At 39.7% G+C, this 18553-nt stretch overlaps 1 protein-coding gene across 1 annotated transcript in view; it reads right to left on the bottom strand.

Moving 5' to 3' along the window:
- LOC115923054 (ectonucleotide pyrophosphatase/phosphodiesterase family member 7-like) overlaps window positions 1–16977 on the bottom strand; it is a 16989-nt gene extending 12 nt beyond the window's left edge. Inside the window, exons 1-7 of the mRNA XM_030983184.1 lie at window positions 16783–16977; window positions 13488–13647; window positions 10119–10365; window positions 2946–3318; window positions 1979–2119; window positions 1304–1435; window positions 1–799 (exon numbers count right to left, since the gene is read on the bottom strand). The exon at window positions 1–799 is cut by the window's left edge and continues 12 nt beyond it. Of these exons, the coding sequence (XP_030839044.1) occupies window positions 623–799; window positions 1304–1435; window positions 1979–2119; window positions 2946–3318; window positions 10119–10365; window positions 13488–13647; window positions 16783–16872 (1320 nt within the window). The 5' untranslated portion in view covers window positions 16873–16977 and the 3' untranslated portion in view covers window positions 1–622. The remainder of the gene's footprint in view (window positions 800–1303; window positions 1436–1978; window positions 2120–2945; window positions 3319–10118; window positions 10366–13487; window positions 13648–16782) is intronic.
- Between the last annotated feature and the right edge of the window lie 1576 nt (window positions 16978–18553).

The following is an 18553-nucleotide window of genomic DNA, read 5'->3' as shown; positions in this document are numbered from 1 at the left end:
CTTTTTTTGTATCGGATTTAGCTCAAACTGTCACTAACTTGTTTCTCTAAATTTCTGCTACAATTAAAACCAACTTTATATCAGGGTGGATGTCCCCTTTAAATTAAAGTTGAACAAGAATGAGTCAACACCGTTCCAGATCTCGATCAGCAGACAATACATTATTAGAACATTAACCTGAGTCACATCATGAAAGCATTCATACATAAAAAGCAAACCGATATGGATACCAAACAGAAAGATATATATATTTTTAAGTTGAAGCATCAGATTTAAACAGTTATATCAAATATTTCACATACAGGTATCTATCGAAAGTTCTGAAGATACTTTACTATTTACATGACTGTTATATGCTGGCGAGAATACTCCCCATCTCCCTAACTGTACACAATAAAATCAAAATAGATAAACCACTTATAAAACATCTTGTTCAAAAACTTTCGAGGGATTCTAAACAACGCAGCGTGAAGGCCGATGGTACTCTCTTTGTGCTGGAGTATATGAACAAAATGTTGTTATAAACATTTTACAACGTACCCTTTCATAACCATACAAAAATATCAGCTGAAATAATATTCCAGAAACCCCATTGCGAAAATCCATTTGGACCCAATACGCTTTACATGAATAATGACATTGAAGTTATGAAGAGAAACACACAGATAGGCACCGTAGCGGAAACCGACCGGTTCGCTGCGCCTGTAATAGCAAATATGGCCTCGTAGCGTTCGCGTGATCCGTTGTTTGGAGCTGGGTGGAGCGAAAGGATCTCGCATATCATCGAGTAGATGTCGACCTGCAAGTATAAAATATTGAGAAAAAGGAACAAAACATTTTGGTGAAGATGGTGAATTTGTCATACTTCGGATCATGTACTGTTTTTGAATAAAAACTTGGTCAGTGTTCAATAAACGACATTTTTCTTAATCTTAAGAAAAATTTCCTAAAAGTTTACTGAATACGGGCCCTGTTATGTAATGCCCGAGGCAGAAGAGTTGTCATGTCGAGCGCGTGATTACCTACGCTAAAATAAACCTCTGGGTCCATATTCAATAGGACAATTAAAGTCAAATAATTTTTTGTTGAAGTTTAAGAAAAATGTCTTAGAAGTTTACTAATTACGGGCCCTGGTAATTACCCCATACGCTGGTACTGTCCATTTTGCATTCACATTTGAATACGATGTCAATGTCAATTAATGACGCGTCGAATATCGCGCATGCGCAAGTCATTGACGCAATCCTACGTCAATAAGAGACGCCTAACGTGCAAAGGGCATTGTTGAGTCAGTTTTTCATACCGATTCGAAAGGTGTGGCGCGGTGGTTCTTCTTGAAGTGCGGACCCTGGGCATAGAAAGAGGATTTCATTACCATCCATTTGTTATCGTAGCCATGATCGGAGATAAGGAATGTATCGTTGCCTTGGATTGTCTAAGAGAGATGAAAATGAAGAAGAAAAAAAGAGGACATTTTTTTTAATCGATAAATAATCAATGAAATTAGGCTCATTGCGATAACTTGAATGAATTCAGAGATAAACCAAAATAATCAGTTGTGATAATATTTGAGGAGAAAGGACGACTTAGCGAGTCATCATCATTACAAGGATTGTGTTAATAAATAATGCAAGGTGGAAAGGTTGCATGATGTAGGACATACGAATTTGTGTATATTGTGAAGTTTTATAATGAACTAAACGAAATGAAAAACTGACAAGAAATTGACTTAGTCTTGCTTAGAATATCATGCACGGCACACAAAAGAGGGTATATGGAACTAGGACTACACTTAGATTAATTTTTAGGATACACTGGCGATATTTTAAGGGCAATCCTCTTCAAAGAACATTTCTACTTCGATATTCCTAAATAACCATGAGAAAGCTCATACATATTTCAATAGTTCTTCTTTTAACACTCAACCTTCTCTTTTATAACTGGATGGTTTCCCCCAAACAATTGTTTTGGAATTTACCGTATGAAGATGCCAGCCCGGATCAACGCAGCCGAAGATATCGAGAACACGTTCGTTATTGCCATAGTGATACCTCTCAGGTAGCTCCTCCTTCTTGTACACAGTGAGTGCTGGGTGGGCGCTCTTCAGAGTTGTGTAAACCTGGTGGAAGGATGGAATGAGAAAGAGAAAGAGACAGAGACAGAGACAGAGAGACAGGGATAAGGGGAGGGGAGAAGGAAAAAGAGGAGGGGAGATGGGGAGAGGGAGAATGGGCAAGGGTGTGGGGGAAGGGGACATGTGGATCGAGAAGGGAGGGAGATACAGACAATTTTAGACAGAGAGAGGAAGGTTGGGAAGAAGGGAAGGGGAAGAGGGGTAATGAGCAAGGGTGTAGACAGGAGAAAGAAAGACATGTGGATCGAGAAGGGAAGAAGATTCATTCATTTTAAGACAGAGGGAGGGATGGAGGGCGAACGCGTGTAGGAATATGGGAAAGATAAGAGATGGATAGAACGAGAGTAGAGAGTGGGGAGAGAGAGAGAGAGAGAAACATAAAACAAAAGAGAGAAAGTGAGAGAGAGAGAGAGAGAGAAAGAGAGAAAGAGAGATAAAGGGAGAGAAACAGAGAGGGAAAGAGAGAGAGAGAGAGAGAGAGAGAGAGATAATTAGGAGAAGAGACAGTGGGGAAATAGAGAAGAAGGGAAGGGAAGGGGAGGGAATATTTCTTAAACCTCTTTGTCGAATTCACGATAATGAATGTTCACAAGATCAGAAGATGGCGCTGTAACATTTTCTGAGGACCATTCATGAAGTAAACATCAATTTTGATTGTCACTCAAGACAATTTTACAAGCTTTGCCAGTAAGGAGCCTGTATATGAAAGTACTCTGTGAGCTTGTTTATTAGTCCGCTAGTTCGTTCGTTTGTTTGTCTGTCTGCTTGTTTGCTTGTTTTTTCTCAAATTTTATTTACTTTTGTAATTTACCTCATCTTGCTTTCCCTCGATCGGGTTGAGCTGAAAGCATGGACCATAGTCAGCGACAATGAACTCGACATCCGAACTGTTGATGTAGTCGTACAGCAGGACATGTTTCCCAACCTCAGAATTGATGTGCCCGTGGTCGCTGGCGATGATGACGTTGACGATGTCGGTCAGGCCTTCTTCGTCAATGCGATCGAAGAGGTAGCCGATGGCCTCGTCGACCTCGTGCAGGGTATCGAAGGTGCGCTGGTCCTCGGTGCCGTAGCTGTGGAGGTTGAAGTCGGGCAGGTTGAAGTAGATGACCACGATGTCGAAATCCTCGTCCGTCATCCATGACAACGCCGTATCGATGCGATCCCCCATCGGTAAACCAAAGCTTTATACGAAATCGGGGGGAAAAAAGGCAATAAAGAATTGTGACAGACCAGTTTTGATTAGGGAACGGTATGCGTTGCACACGAGGCATTATGGACTTTTCGATTTGCACGTCGACATAGTGGACGGCTAAATGTGACGTCCTTCGAATGCACTGTCAGTGCCGTAACAGGACGTCCCACATCCTTACAAGGACGTCACACGTAGCAGTCCACTATGTCGACGTGCAAATCGAAAGGTCCCTAGTTTCACTGACGTATGACTGCGTCCAAGCAGGGCAAGGTCTTTGACATACCACGGCAGAGTGATAACGTACATGGTGCGAATGAAAAAATAAACAGTGCAAGCATTGCGTTCGATTATGGTGCTTACACCAATCAACTGCATACGCTTGGTTAGCGTAGCTGTGCGTCAAAGGCTGCAGCCCAATTTCAGCAAAAGACACGTCGTGTATTATGAGCTTTAAAACAGCAAAATGAGAAGAAGAACAACAACAACAATAACAACAACAAAAACAAGAACAACATCAACAAAAATAATAATAATAATAATATGGTTATTATCTATATAGCGCCGGTATCCGCCAGACTCTGACGCTCATGGCGCTTTACACATATTACCCTGGCTATAGCCGAGCTGCCAAAGTAACTAGCGCTCAAGCATATCAGGTACCCATTTACACCTGGGTGGAGAGTGGCAAATGTAGAACAAAAGCAACAACACGAAGAAGAAGAAGAAGAAGAAGACTTTTTTGAAAGTAAAACTTTATTTACAATACATATAATAATTAAAACAGATAAAAAAATTAACAGTGATGCACTTAATATAATAAGTGTTTGTGAATCATATACCAATAATCAACAACAAGTAGTACGTAATACATGAGAAAGTAACCATTAAACAATTCATAAAAAAACAATAATTTCGACGGTAGAAATTGAGAAAAAACATAAATTGTACTAAACACTGATTACAAATGATTACACATCCATAGAGTGTTTCAAAACGATTAAATTATGGGAATTCATAACTTCCAACTATGAGCTTCTTCTCAAGACAAACTTATCACAAACAACAATTAAATCAACCATGTGAGATCAATGTCATCTGAAAGAAAGAGTACATTATTGTACGACCATATCTTATGAAATAACACCAAATTGTTTTGTAATTTGTGAAATTCATAATCAAGAATGACTCTGTTCTTGATTCTAAGTTTCCAAAAAGGAAGTGGATCAAGAAAACGAGAGGTACGATAAAGCCAATATAATGTGCTTTTAAGAATGACAATAAAAAAGTTGGATAGGCGCACGGCCTCCCTGTTACGACCTCTTGCATGTGGAACCAGAGTCCAGTAGAGGTCAAAGTCAATGTTTACTTCGGGTAGAAGACTTGACAGAAGATGATGAAGAAGATCCAAGGCCGGTTGTATAGAAGTACACTCGATAAAGAGGTGTAGAATAGTTCCCTTCTTGCCACACCATCCACATGAAGAGGAGATATCGGGATTAAGATGATGAAGAACGGCAAGCGACGGAAGAACATTGTGTAATAGTTTGTACTGAGTGTCCCCATCTTTCTTAGATGATGGATAGCAGTAGATTTCAGTCCAGTTGATTAGTTTAGAAGGGGAAAGTAACCCAGCCTCGTGCCAATGAGTAACTTGAGCTCTAGGAAGAAAGTTAATAGCACGGTTGAAGATTCGATATATCGATTTAGTCGGCGTGGCAAGAATGTTCTTGTTGTCTTTAGTTATGATCGAGAACGGAGAGGTAACAGGTTCAGTCAGATTATGAAGATAAGCTGAAGCTGCTGACAGTCTTAGTCCGCTGTTCGAAAAGAATCTAGGAAACAAACCGGAAATCTCTTTGTGAAGTCGAGAGAGGTCAAGTTCCAAAAGGCGTAAAGACGGACGCTGCAAAGTGGAGGCAATGACGACCTCGTCTGCTCGGAGCCAGGTACCGTTGTTCGGGTTTACAAGATGCTTGACGAGTTTGATTCCACATGCAAATAGTCTAACAGGGAAGATCTTGTCGCCATCCAGTGTAAATTGAAGAAATTTATAATAATTCAAGGGAATGTTTCACACATGGTTGACAGTAAAGGACGATGTCTCGACGCTTGCTCCAGAGGTAATCCAAGCACGCAAAATTTCCGAATAGAAACAAGGAAGGCTGGTATAAAACTTTGGGTCTAATTCAGTCAGAAACAAAGGAAAATCAAGATTTAGTTTCTTATATCTGCGAAAATTATGAGAACAAAGGGCATACGCAGGATGAGAACAGAGATTGAGATAACGCTGTAAAAAGGCAAAACGAAATGTAAGGGTTCGTGCTTGGAGACATGCCAAACCAAGTCCACCTTTGTTGGGTTGTTGAAACAGAATTTGCTTTCTTAAAAGATGTCGTTTACCAGACCAGACATAATTAATAAGCATTTCTTGGAGTTCAATTAGTGTTTGCTGAGGGGGAGACAAAACTGCAAGACAATGGAAAAGTTTAGATGCAGCTAATTGATTAGCAATAATGATTCTGCCTTTAAAGGACAAACTATAAGAAAGGGAGCTCCATCGAGATAGAGTCTTACTCAGTTTTTCTTTACACTTTGACCAATTTTTGTTTACATAATTATTATTGTTTCCTAGATGAACTCCAAGAAAGAGGAGACCTTCGCAATTCCACAGGAAGTCAAGGGGCCTGTCTCTACGTTTCGACCATGATCCGGCCCACAGTCCTTGAGATTTGACATAATTAAGACAGGCAGCCGGGGCCTTGCTTAAAGTGTTATATGTATCTAGAATAATACCAAAGCCTTTGTCTTCAGTGACAAAAATTGATATATCATCCGCATACGCAGATACCGAGACATTCATATCTGTGTTGGGTAAGGAGAAAGAACACGATGAAAGATTAACTTTTAACTTGTGAAGAAAAGGTTCTATGGCTATAGAATACAGAAAGCCAGATAAAGGGCAACCTTGGCGTATGCCTTTTTGAAAAGGAAAAGGCGCAGTGAGGGATCCACACACTTTGACTAAGCTCTCTGCGTCATTATACAAAAGTTGAATACAAGAAATAAAATATTCTCCAAAGCCCATAGCTCTCATGGTATTGAAGAGATAATTATGATCTACATTATCGAAGGCTTTCCTTTGATCCAAATTAACTACTGCAAGAGGGGTATCATTGCAATTAGAGAAGTGTACAATGTCTCGGATCAAATTTAAGTTGTCATAAATCGTTCGACCTGGAACACAATACGTTTGGTCTTCAGATACAATGTTAGTAATATAATGTTTCAATCTATTGGCAAGTATCTTTGCAAAAATTTTGTAATCATTATTTAGAAGAGAGACTGGTCGCCAGTTTGCAATGTCTGCCAGGTCTCCTTTTTTAGGAATCAACGTAATCACTGCTCTACGAAAAGTATGTGGGAGGGTTCCAGTACTTATGGCATATTGTAATACAGAGAAGAGATCATTTTTTATCAAGGGCCAGAAAGTCTGATAGAATTCAGAAGAAAGTCCATCTAGACCAGGCGTTTTATTTTTGCCGAGCTGTGTGACAGCAATATCAAGTTCATTGAATGACAAAGGAGCGTCAAGATGTTTTGAATCCTCAGGGTTGAGTTTCGATAGATCAGATAAAATAGTATCAACCGAATTTTCATCAATAGGTACACGACAGTACAAATTCTTATAAAAATTCCGAACGTGAATTTTAATATCGTTCTGATCCTCTGTAATGTTACCCGAAGGGAGACGGGTACGAGAGAGTGTTTTAAAAGTAGAGTTTGATTTTTCAAGACCATAAAAATAGGATGAGCTAGTGTCTATCTCATTAGCATATTGAAAACGTGACCTTACAAGAGCACCCTTGGCTTGATTCTTAAGGAGAATGTTTAGTTCAGTTCTTTGTTCAGCAAGAGCCTGCTGGATATCAGGCGTGAATTCAGGCGAAGAATGCAGTTCGTCGATGGTTTTATTGATATTCAATATCGTTTCCTTCTTCTCATTGGCTAACTTAGATCCGTACATTTGAGTGAGCACCTTAATGTGGGATTTACCAAAGTCCCACTATGACAGAATGTTAGGAAAGTCGGCTTTTTTTATTTTGCCAGTCAGTCCAGAAATGACTAATAATACTTTTATAGTCATTGTCATCAAGAAGGGAATTATTAAGATGCCAAAAAGCACATCCTCTTGGCTTCTGTGGGGGAATTTTAATTTTCAGGGAAATCGCACAGTGATCAGAGAGAGTACAAGGTAGAATACGACAAGAGTGTAATGAAGGTATTAGGGGAAAAGACACATAAAAACGATCAAGTCTGGCTTTAGAAACACCATTAACGCTGTGAGGGTTGTTCCTATGCCAAGAGTATTTCTTTTCATGAGGGTGAAGTCTGCGCCACGTATCACATAGTTTATTACTATCAATCACTTCCTTGAGGGCAGAAGATAACTTAGGTCTATGCTCATTAGGCATGCACAATCTGTCTAATGACGGAGATAGGGTACAGTTATAATCACCGCCAATAATAATAACACCATCACTGCACTGATTAACATGATACGCAAGAAGATGAACAGCCTTAATAGCAAGGCCGTCATCTTGTGGCATTAACACATTATATAAATGATACATACCACCATCGAACTCAATTTTAACATATATAATGTGGCTATTAAGTATAACTAAGGAGTCAATATCACTACAAAGATTGTTCTTCACAAGGGTAGCTACTCCGGATCCTCGATTATGCCCGGGGGCACAAAAAGGTTTATAGGATGACCACAAATTCCAACATTGAGAATTCTGGGAGAGGTCATTAATTTCTTGTAGAAACACAATGTCAGAATCAAACGCAATATTATCAACATAACTAAACACTGAAGCATTCTTCATGGCATTGGAGCAACCTCCAGTATTAAGGGTGAGCAACGACAGCGTCATAAAAAGGGAGAGAAAGGCATGCAGGTCTACGCTCATATTACATAAGAAGATGGCCATATTAGATATCTAAATTTTTGATCAATTTGTAAATCCTCTGCTGTGTACTTTTAGTAAACAGAGGACTGTTCCTCAGGGGTCTAAGTTGTCTTACAAGTCCTGATATGTTGGAAGTGAATTTTCTCGCTACCTCTAGAGGTTTTTTCCGTGCTTTGACAATCTTTAGAAACTTGCAAATTTCCTTTGAAGAGAGGGGTCCTTGACTGGACGGAAAAGAGGAGGCCCAGTCAAAGGATTCATCGTCAGTCTGTGTATCATCCCATTCCGCCACGTCATCAGTGTCGACAGTGTCTACCGTGGAAGCGGGAGAGGATGGGATTGGTGACGCAGGGAGCGATACTGATACAGGGGAGGGAGGTTCTGAGGTCACGGGAGAGGAAACTTTTCTCATTAGTTTCCGCGGTGGGGTAGCAGACACAATTGGAGTAAGTTTAGGGGAGTCTACCAAAGAAGGTTCGGGAGGTTGTTTCCTTTTAACAACATCTGCGAAAAGTCTGGACGGGGCGGGCGGTGCTCCCCAGATGGGGTCGCAAAGGGTTTGGGTCAAAGAAATTGTGGGGGTTACGAGAGGAGGAACTTTGTCCTGGCTACTGCCTGTGGGGTAGCTGCTAGGTGGACTATTATTAATGCTACGGGAAACTATCGCAACCGGAGTTGTAGGCCTACGCGCAAGGGCCCCTTCAGCGGTTTCGTCAACCATTGAACGCGAAGAGGCGGGCCTAGGGCTGGAGCCGCTAGGCTTTTCTGTGTGTACTGGGGACGTCCTCAGATTAAGGGTTTCAGGTTCAGACCGTAAGGGTTTAGACACTTTGGGGGGATGTCGTGGGTCAGATTTTCCTTTTGCCTGTGTTGACGTAAGGGTAGAGTTTGCGGACTCATTTGGCCGAGCGGTTTTTTTGCAATTCTTGCCGATATGTCCAGCCTCTCCGCACTCAAAACAGCGAGCCGCCTCAGTGGAAAGAAAAACGCGATAATTGGTGCCTGCGTGAATAAAGTTAACGAAATCGGGTAGGGTAACATTCGGAGTAAGCAGCACCTGGACTTGTCGACGGAAGGACATGATGTGAGCTAGTTGTTTATCCTTGAAACCAATAGGGATGGGACGAATCTGTGAGACTACTTTACAAAAAGCAGAGACTTGTTTTACAAGAACAGAGTTCGGAATTTCTGAGTAAACATTAGATAGTGTGAGACGTGTTGTGGGCAAAACCAAAGGTAAGACTTGTATGAATGCGCCTCTAAAGGTCAAACCATTGTTAACGGCACTCAAGACTGCTTCTTTGGAATTCAGATACATAGCAATACGTTGGTTACTGATACGAGAGGCAGACACTATACAATGAGCTGGAATGGTGTCTACAAACGCTCTTATGTAATCATGAACAGGAACATGTGCTGCAGAACCAAAAACGATACCATTGTTTCTGCTTACGGCCTTGAACGGCTCGGCAGCAGAAACAGGAACGGTATTTTGAGCCGAGCTGGTCCCCGGCTTATCCCGGGAGGCCTGTTCGGCTTCACTGGCCATAGTGGCCAAAAAATTCTTACACAAGGTTACCACAAAAAAAGCATAAAAACTACAAATATTAACACACAAGAAAGGTGGACTTGGTTTGGTATGGTTGTACTGTGTACTAGTAGTACACTAGTATTAAAACTGTAATTATAAACAGTATAATTCCGACAAAACTTACAAAAACTCTGGAGCTCGCTCGAGAAGAAAAAGAAGAAGAAGAAGAAGAAGAAGAAGAAGAAGAAGAAGAAGAAAAAGAAGAAGAAGCTATATACCCACCATGATCCTGATAGATTAATTGGTATATTTTTTGTCGGCTGCACTCCCTTGATAGGCACATTACTCCCCGTGTACAGAATGGTACCGGCCTTGCCACCTTGCAGGATAGTCGTCACCCAAATCGGCTCTGCGCCTGTGTCAAACCACTCCGTGTAGTTCATGGTCGCCATGAATGACGGCGACTTCTCGCCTGACGTAGCGTTGAAGAACAGGTTGTGTACTGCACCATGACTCTCGGGATACAGCCCTAGAATATGACGAACATGATGATGCGTTAATATGATTGCGTCAGTACCTAGGCTAATCAATCTACGACCTCGATAGGGCGTAAATATCCATACATAAATGAAACACGCCAACAAAAACTAAAACAACAACAACATCAACTAGTACGAAAGCCAGTAATTCAGCAAACTTTACGCACTGCCCACTATATAATCTCATGACGCATCAAACATCACATCAGGCAATGACGCATTCGTAAGTCAGGCAAATGACGCATCACCTGCAACGGTCATAACAAATGAATATAAACACTTATAACGTATGGAAGAAAGTATAATGCGCCATCAATGATAGTGATTTCTTGCCAGACGTAGCATTGAAGAACAGCTTGTGTATTGCACCATGCATGGCTTTCAAGATACAACCCTGGGGGTGTTTCATTAACCTGTTCGTAAAGTTACGCATGACTTTACGAACGAGCTGAATATGAAGTGCCAGATAGCATGCCCAAAGTTTTTCCTGATGTTTTCACAAAGTGTGACTATATTTCCAATAACCTCAATTAAGTTATGGCAAAAAAAAATATACTTTGTATTAACAATGTTTGTTATAAGAATGTTAATCTACATCTGCACAGTTCAACTTTAATTGATGCAGTTAAAAACATTGAGCTTTCCATTTGGCTTTTCATATATAAGTCGTTCGTAAATTCATGCGTAGCTTTACGAACGGCTTTATGAAACACCCCCCTGATAATTATGATACAAAATATGATTAGGGCCCATGATAAATGAGTATGGTAAAACCGTTCACTCAATTTTTTTTACTCTATTGAGGCACTTTATGATTATTTTTAATCGCCATTTTTTGTCTTATGGCTTCGATATTTATATCACAGACACTGATTACACGTAGGGACATAATGTATCTCAGATTTGTAAAACTTAAGCAATGCCTTTAAAGGGCAGCTGAACATCCTTTTCGAGTACTGTAATATTCCAAATATGATATTCTTTCAGATAGGAAAAAGATAAGCGTATTGGAAAGCTCTCAAATTAATCTTCACCTTTACTGACCAGGGTAACACGACCTTCTCTTCAATACAATATACTTTTGAAATGATTTATCAGCAAGAGCTTCCTCCATCACTTCCTTCAACAAGAGGCCTGTCATCATCAGACCGAAGTTGCAAAATAATCCGCTATTTTATCAGACTCGGGATATTTTCCCGAAGCTCGAAATTGCTCACAAACTAGCTCGGACGGGCGCCAGTTAGCCCGCTATTTCCCAAATATCGGGTTATTTTGGAAACAAGACCAAGATTTCTCGGGATACTTTCTCGACCAAATAGCCCGCTAATTGCAACTGCGGGCTGATGAGGACGCATATTAGCTGGCTAATTTTAGATCGGGCTAGTTAAAATAGCGTTTTTGTTTTTTGCAACTTCGGTCTGATGAAAACAGAACTAAAGTAATTTGATACGAGAATCATGGTCGTATCGAATGCCATGTCAATCTCAAGAGTACTATAAGGTTATTGTCCAAGGGTTGGGCGAAGGGATATACTGTGATATTTCCCGGTGTTTAGCATACAGCCTACCCTCATCTTGATACAAGATTACCGTTATGACAATCAATATGAAGCTTACAATAAGTTTATTTCCTTTTCTTATTGGCATTTATAAAGATGATGTAGTGGATCCCAATCAAGTGATTGGTTGAGAGCACACACGTGACCAGGCATTCATTTTGCCTAACACGTAATTTTACTAATGACCAAAACATCATTTTATAAAACAAATAAAACATCATCTTATAAAACAATAATACAATTCATTTTGTTCGGCCTTAATAGTATAATTACCCACACTCGGTACCTTCGAAACGGTCCAAACAGACTCGGCTATCGCCTCGGGCGTGTTAGACTGTTCCAAAGGTACCTTGTGTGGGTAATTCTTACTAATGCCGTCACTACTTTTTTCGATTGTGATGCTGCTCCTATTCTACTTTCATATTCACATCTATATTCATACCTGAATTTATTCATGATGTGTTTCAGAATTGTATTTAAAATTCTTGCTATGTATAAGTCATATAACTGTCTTGTCATGTTTTGTGCTGAAAGCCAGAGGACCATACCTGCTCATAGACTTTTTCTTATAGAGTCTTGACGCCCTTCTGGCTTTCAGCACACGACACCATGTTTTTGTCTTATTTTTATATGTATTACATGTTATACAAATGGAAAACAAATTTCTGTATTATATTATGGACAATAAAATCTTGAATCTTGAATCTTGAATTATTTGTTTAATAACACGACGGGTCACAGTTGTTATAATTGTATAAATCACATGATAACTGTTGATATGGTTAAAGCAATTTATCCAAAATTTGTTAAGGAAAACGCGGACCTTACGTACCGGACACGGATACCGGATGAAGGCATACTAACTGAAATCTGAAAAATGTATGAATCCTTACTGAGGGATCGAGGGTTTCCCATTTGCCATTTGAATATTGATAGCGAAATCAGAGGGTTTTTTCAGCCTTCTCGTTTTCACGAAATAGCCTAAAATTATCTGCAAATCGTATACACGACGAACCAACATCCTATGGCCGATGTGGTCTCTTATCCCACTTAGTGGTATATCTAGGAATTGGCGCCTGAGGTAAAAAAGAATGCGACCCCCCCCCCCCCCAATGATTAAGAAAACTTTTATACCAAGTAGGCCTAATTATGATATTGGTGAAAGATCTCGACTCTGATACGAAGGGTTTCTGGGTTCGATCCTTGCCGGATGTATGCATTTGCATTTTACCCACATTTGGACCGAGATGCATTAAACGAGTGCCTGGTAATGATTGGGTATGAATAGTTGTACGGCCCGCATGAGTAGTTGTACATATGATGCGGTTACCCTCACTCGGTAGAGCAGTGGTCTTGATGCGCTAGTGCCCTTTGGTAAGGCATTAATCCTCATTACCAGGTCCCTCGGAGAGGACCTAAAGCCGTCGGCTGTCTGGTTGCTTACTTACAAGAATGTATGCTTTCTTAGCAGTCAGGTCAAAAAGAACAACACACCACCACCATAAATAAACCCAAATGGTTACTATTGTTATTTAGACACATTCAGGTACCCACCTGTAGCGATAGAGAACGTGCTAGGAATAGTCATGGTCATGAAGACGCCATTCAACCAATCAGCTTTTACTCCATTCTCCTCCATCTTGATGAAGTTTGGTAGGGCCTGACCGAATCGATCCCATCTTAGACCGTCAGCAAGGATGAAGATGACCTTCTCCTGGTATATTAAGAAAAAGAAGATTCTTATTTAAAGCCCAATTGCACTACCTATTGCTATACTTGCGCCCTATATATCAAACAATGCCTAAGTGGTGACCGTTGTTCCCCCATGGTCCCCTTTTCCTTATGTTAATTGAGAGCTGATTTGATGAGATAACCACCTGTCAGTGACCATGCAGGGAGGTCTAATCCCTCCTGGCCAAACTAGTGCAGATAGGCTTTAAGATGAATTGACAATATCAGGTTCTTTTATAGCGCTCAGGTCTATCAGAAGTGCCACTTCTAGCGCTCCAAAATGATTGCCCCGGTTTAAACATGGCTGCCATTATGGCGCCCGAGCATTTCAAGAAATTAATTCGTGCCAGGTACCCATTTAGCTCACCTCGATCGAGTGTGGTAAATATAGATTAATGTCTTGCTAAAATGGCATTTGTTCCACAGCAGGACTGGAGCCGCGAACCACCTGGGACCCGTTTCACAAAGCCTTTTTTCAATGACAAATGAGAAATACCAGTGACAAATCTGCTGATAACCAATCAGAAGCAAGTATTTCAGTAGCTTTTAACAAAAACTGTCATTTGTTACTGATGACAAGTTCTGTGAAACACCCCCTGATCAACAGTGCGATGACATGTCCACTACATCACGACACCTCCAACTGTTTCCTTACTTTTGTTTAACTTAAATGCGATTAAATTTCCATAATCTATTTACAAAATCGAATTGTTTATAGCAGATACCAATTGCCCTTAAAGGTACTATGTCCCATTTGCAGGCCAAAAAAATGAAAAAGTTAAATTCCAACTGCATTTGAAAGATAATACTAATTTAGAACTCCCCTAAAAAAGGTGGGGCTTGAAAATGTCTTCGAGTGGGAAAATAACGATTATTAGTTGTCAAATCGACTTTAGGGCTATAGAGCCCAAAAGTAATAGTCTTGATTTTCAGACAATTGTACCGAATGGTCATACTTTTTATGCTGCGCAAAGATTCAATCAGTTTAATCTTGGCCATCACAAGAAGTGGGTTATTGATGTAGACAAATGCTAATGTACCCTTTACAACACTTTTCATGTTATTAGCAAAGAAGAAAAAAAAGCCAGTCAGTGACTCAATAGTGTCTGACAGTGAAGTCTATAAAGTAAACGGGTTTCCTTGCATAATTTGAATATGAGGACACTGCTAACGTTTAAATTTCACAGATAGGACATACATGACATATTCATAATTCCTGCAAAGTTCTACAGCATTTGAGGTTGGCTGCAAAAGGGACATAGTACCTTTAAGATAACGTGGACATTGATAAAACACATAGAGTGTGATGTGAATATGCATTTGCGTTTACAATGGGTTTTTCTTCCAATATTGGTTTTAATACATTATTTAATTTGAAGTTGAAGTTGAACGAATCGATTCCTTCTTATGAGAATTAAAAGGACTTTCATCCTTTTACTCCTATATCGATCATGCCTTTAGGATGTATAATTCATCTACTAGATTTTCTATATCCCCTGCAACTATAAAATGTGTTACCTCGGAAACAGACTTTTGTTTTAGATTGTACAATGAGTACACGATGAGGTTCTCATTTCAAATTACACTTGACCATAAAAAACGCTTAATGTTTACTTGGATAAAAATATGCAGGTAGGTAAGAGGAGTTAGCATTCCTGCCAACTTTTCACAGCAAAAAGTGATCGAGGAGCATTTTATTGCCGGACCATAATTATGCCATATACAGCCTCTGGGGTGGGGGGGGGGGGGGGGGTGTTACTTATCTTTATCATAAGCTAAGTCTGCTATATATTTTTTTTTTTTACTAACATTCATCGTTAAATTAGACATCTTTTTGTCACGGTCATTGTTAAGATAATTCATGAGCGATTTCCAAGATTCAAAATAACTACTTATCAAACGGACATTCCTCAGGATTCCGAATTACTGACCACTCCATAATGACAGAGTACCGAAGTGTGACGTCATACTGGCAAAGTTGTCAATAAAATGTTGCCTGTTCCAGATAATTTTGTGCTAAACAATGGCGTGGTTTTCACACCAGTCCCAATTACTCTATACTGTCCCCGCTCCGGCCCGTTTCTTGAATTATTTCGCAGTAAACCTCATGCGCAGGGACCATGAACCCATACGTCGAGTGAATACGAGGGTTAGTACTTCGGTACTCTATACTATTACTCATGTGTATACGTAGAGGTCTTTCCCAATCCCAATCTAGGCTGTTTGACTGATCAAGGTTCAAGGAACAAACAATCGATACGATTTTCCTTTAAAATGCACACATTATCGATCAATATTTACTCGTCTTTTGTGTTTATCTTCTCATTCGTACGCTCTCTGTCACGTTTAATCTGGCCCGTCACTCATTTTTAGATATCTCTCTCTCTCTCTCTCTCTCCCTCTCTCTCTCTCTCTCTACCTCTCTCTTTCCCGTCTCTCCCTGGCCCCTCGCTCTTTCAGCTTTTCCCCTTCCTCCTACCTTAATTTATAATATCCCCGTCCCCTCTCTCTCTCTCTCTCTCTCTCTCTCTCTCTCTCTCTCTCTCTTTCCCTCCCTTCCCTCTCTCTTCTTCTCTCTCTCTCTCTCTGGTTTTCTGTGTGTGTGTGTGTGTGTGTCTGCCTTTATATATATATATCTCTCTCTCTCTATCTAGCTTTCTCTCTCTCCTTATGCAGTAGGCCCACATTAAAGTATTCGTTAATATGTTAATACTATCTATTAATACTAAAGTTTGGAATTTTTTTGGGATTATTCTCAGGCTTGATACCTGATTTCTCTCACATTAAATTGTTCTGTATGTTTGATGCAATATTTGATGTTGCATTACAACGTAACACTCATTTGTCAACCTACATATACTTTAACGCACAATGATAATGCATTGTCATCTTTATAAATGGCAAGATTGCAGTCACCCATTGCCCCATATCATTGCATGTTTCCTAGGCTAAAGAAACACTTCGAGGTGTGGCCTGTTCTGATCCAAAGTCTACTTAACATGATAAAAAAAGGCGATGGCTCATAAAGATAATGGCTTTGAAGTGGGCCGTAAATCAATATAGCTGTATAATTATCTATACCGTAAGCAAAGGGATAGTAGAAGATTGTAATACATACCTTATCATTGGTAACAGAAGCTGTCTCAACTCCGATACAAACGACAAACCAAACCATCAAGGAGATTTTCGACACGGATATTCCCGCCATTTCGGACCCAACGATGAGGAAACAGCTACCTGCAGAACTGCTTACTCCGAATGTATGATCTCTTTCCGGTGTTTACATCAGAATTTTGTTTGGATTCGAGAATGTCTTGTGCGCTCGTGTGTGTTACCTACGCATTTTACGCGCTGCCACACCTTTGAAAGTACATAGACCTTTGTTTTGTGACGCATCGACCATTTTATAATGTAGTGGACCAGCCAAACTAAACCCTTGACTACGGAATTCTCTAATTTCCATTGGTTTAATACAGGGAACACCGGTTCCCATGTACAATGGGTTAAAAAAGGCTCTAGAAAAAGACTCCGTGGCCCTTTTTTTGGGGGGGGGGGGGTTAAGCATGTCGTGCATGCTAAACTCTTGTAGAAATACTAAGGAATAAGATACGGGTGGAAGCCACGCACATTAAAAAATAACGAAATGCCATTTTTCTTTCTTCAAAACTTGACAGAAAACCAAATTATTATATTTTTACCGAATCATGTATTATTCGGTAAAGACCTTTAAATTGTTATAATTTTCATTATGAGTTTGAAGAAATAAACATGTTTAATATACATTTGAATGTTGGATATTACACGCATACCATACAGGTGTGATTTATTTATTTATTTCTGATCTTTTGACAGGGTAGCCCATTCACCAACAAGTAGTGGTCTTCCAGGGGGCCCTGAATAAACATGAACATATTTACATCGTTTATAACGTTTATACAAAACAGTTAAAAAAATAATACTCATTTGCAAAACAAACATAATTAATTACCCTAGTAAACAGTAATGTTAATAGGAAAATATTGATTAAGTCGCAATTATGTAAATAAGTCATGTAAATTTTACAGAACATGCACGTAGTGTATGTTCGGCTGAGCCATTCACAAATTACAACTTTGTTTAAACAAGCTCATGAATTGACAGAGGAAGCCGTTCTCAACGAATTATCTAGCTTATTCCATTCAAATATGGAAGAAACAATTGGGCTACACTTATAACAATCAGTGTGAAATCTAGGCACACGTAAACATCCACTGTCTATTTGCCTTGTATGATGCTCATGTACATCATTAGGATTGATTAAGCCTACCTGAAGGTAAGAAGGTGCTAAGTTATGAACGCATTTATATATCATCATAACGCGACTTAACTGAACAAATCAGCCGACGGTGTGTCATATGTCTTGTTCAATATTATTCTTGCGGCCCTCTTTTGAATTTTTTGCAGCTTAGTTGTATAAGAATGAAATCTGTTCGACCATACAACAGAGCAGTACTCTAATCGTGGCAACACTAGACTCAGACTATGGGGTTATGAAACTAATTATAACTATGGGGTTATGAAACTAATGAAACTAATCATAATTCAAAGTTCTTTACACAACAAAGAACAAACCAGTAATGTGATGGATAAGTCATTTTTGTTTATTATCCCAAATGAATTAATGTCTTTTTACGGAATGCGCATTTTGAGAGGAAACACCTGTACATGAACAGTGCATGGCAATTCCCACATATTATTATCAATATTAGTCCATTGGGATTGAAATCTGAAAAGGCATACACCCTTGAGACTTAACTTCTCAAATATTTGTTTTGTTCTGTTGGTTAGAAGTTAGGACCCTTCCCTATCAGAAAGTGCGCGTGAATGTGAACATAGGGCTATAAACATAA

Source organism: Strongylocentrotus purpuratus, unplaced genomic scaffold (assembly GCF_000002235.5).
Source record: "Strongylocentrotus purpuratus isolate Spur 01 unplaced genomic scaffold, Spur_5.0 spur5_scaffold_13, whole genome shotgun sequence".
NCBI classification, from domain to species: Eukaryota; Metazoa; Echinodermata; class Echinoidea; order Camarodonta; family Strongylocentrotidae; genus Strongylocentrotus; species Strongylocentrotus purpuratus.
The sequence above is the reverse complement of the archived record's forward strand: the minus strand, read 5'-3'. Positions and strand labels throughout refer to the sequence as shown.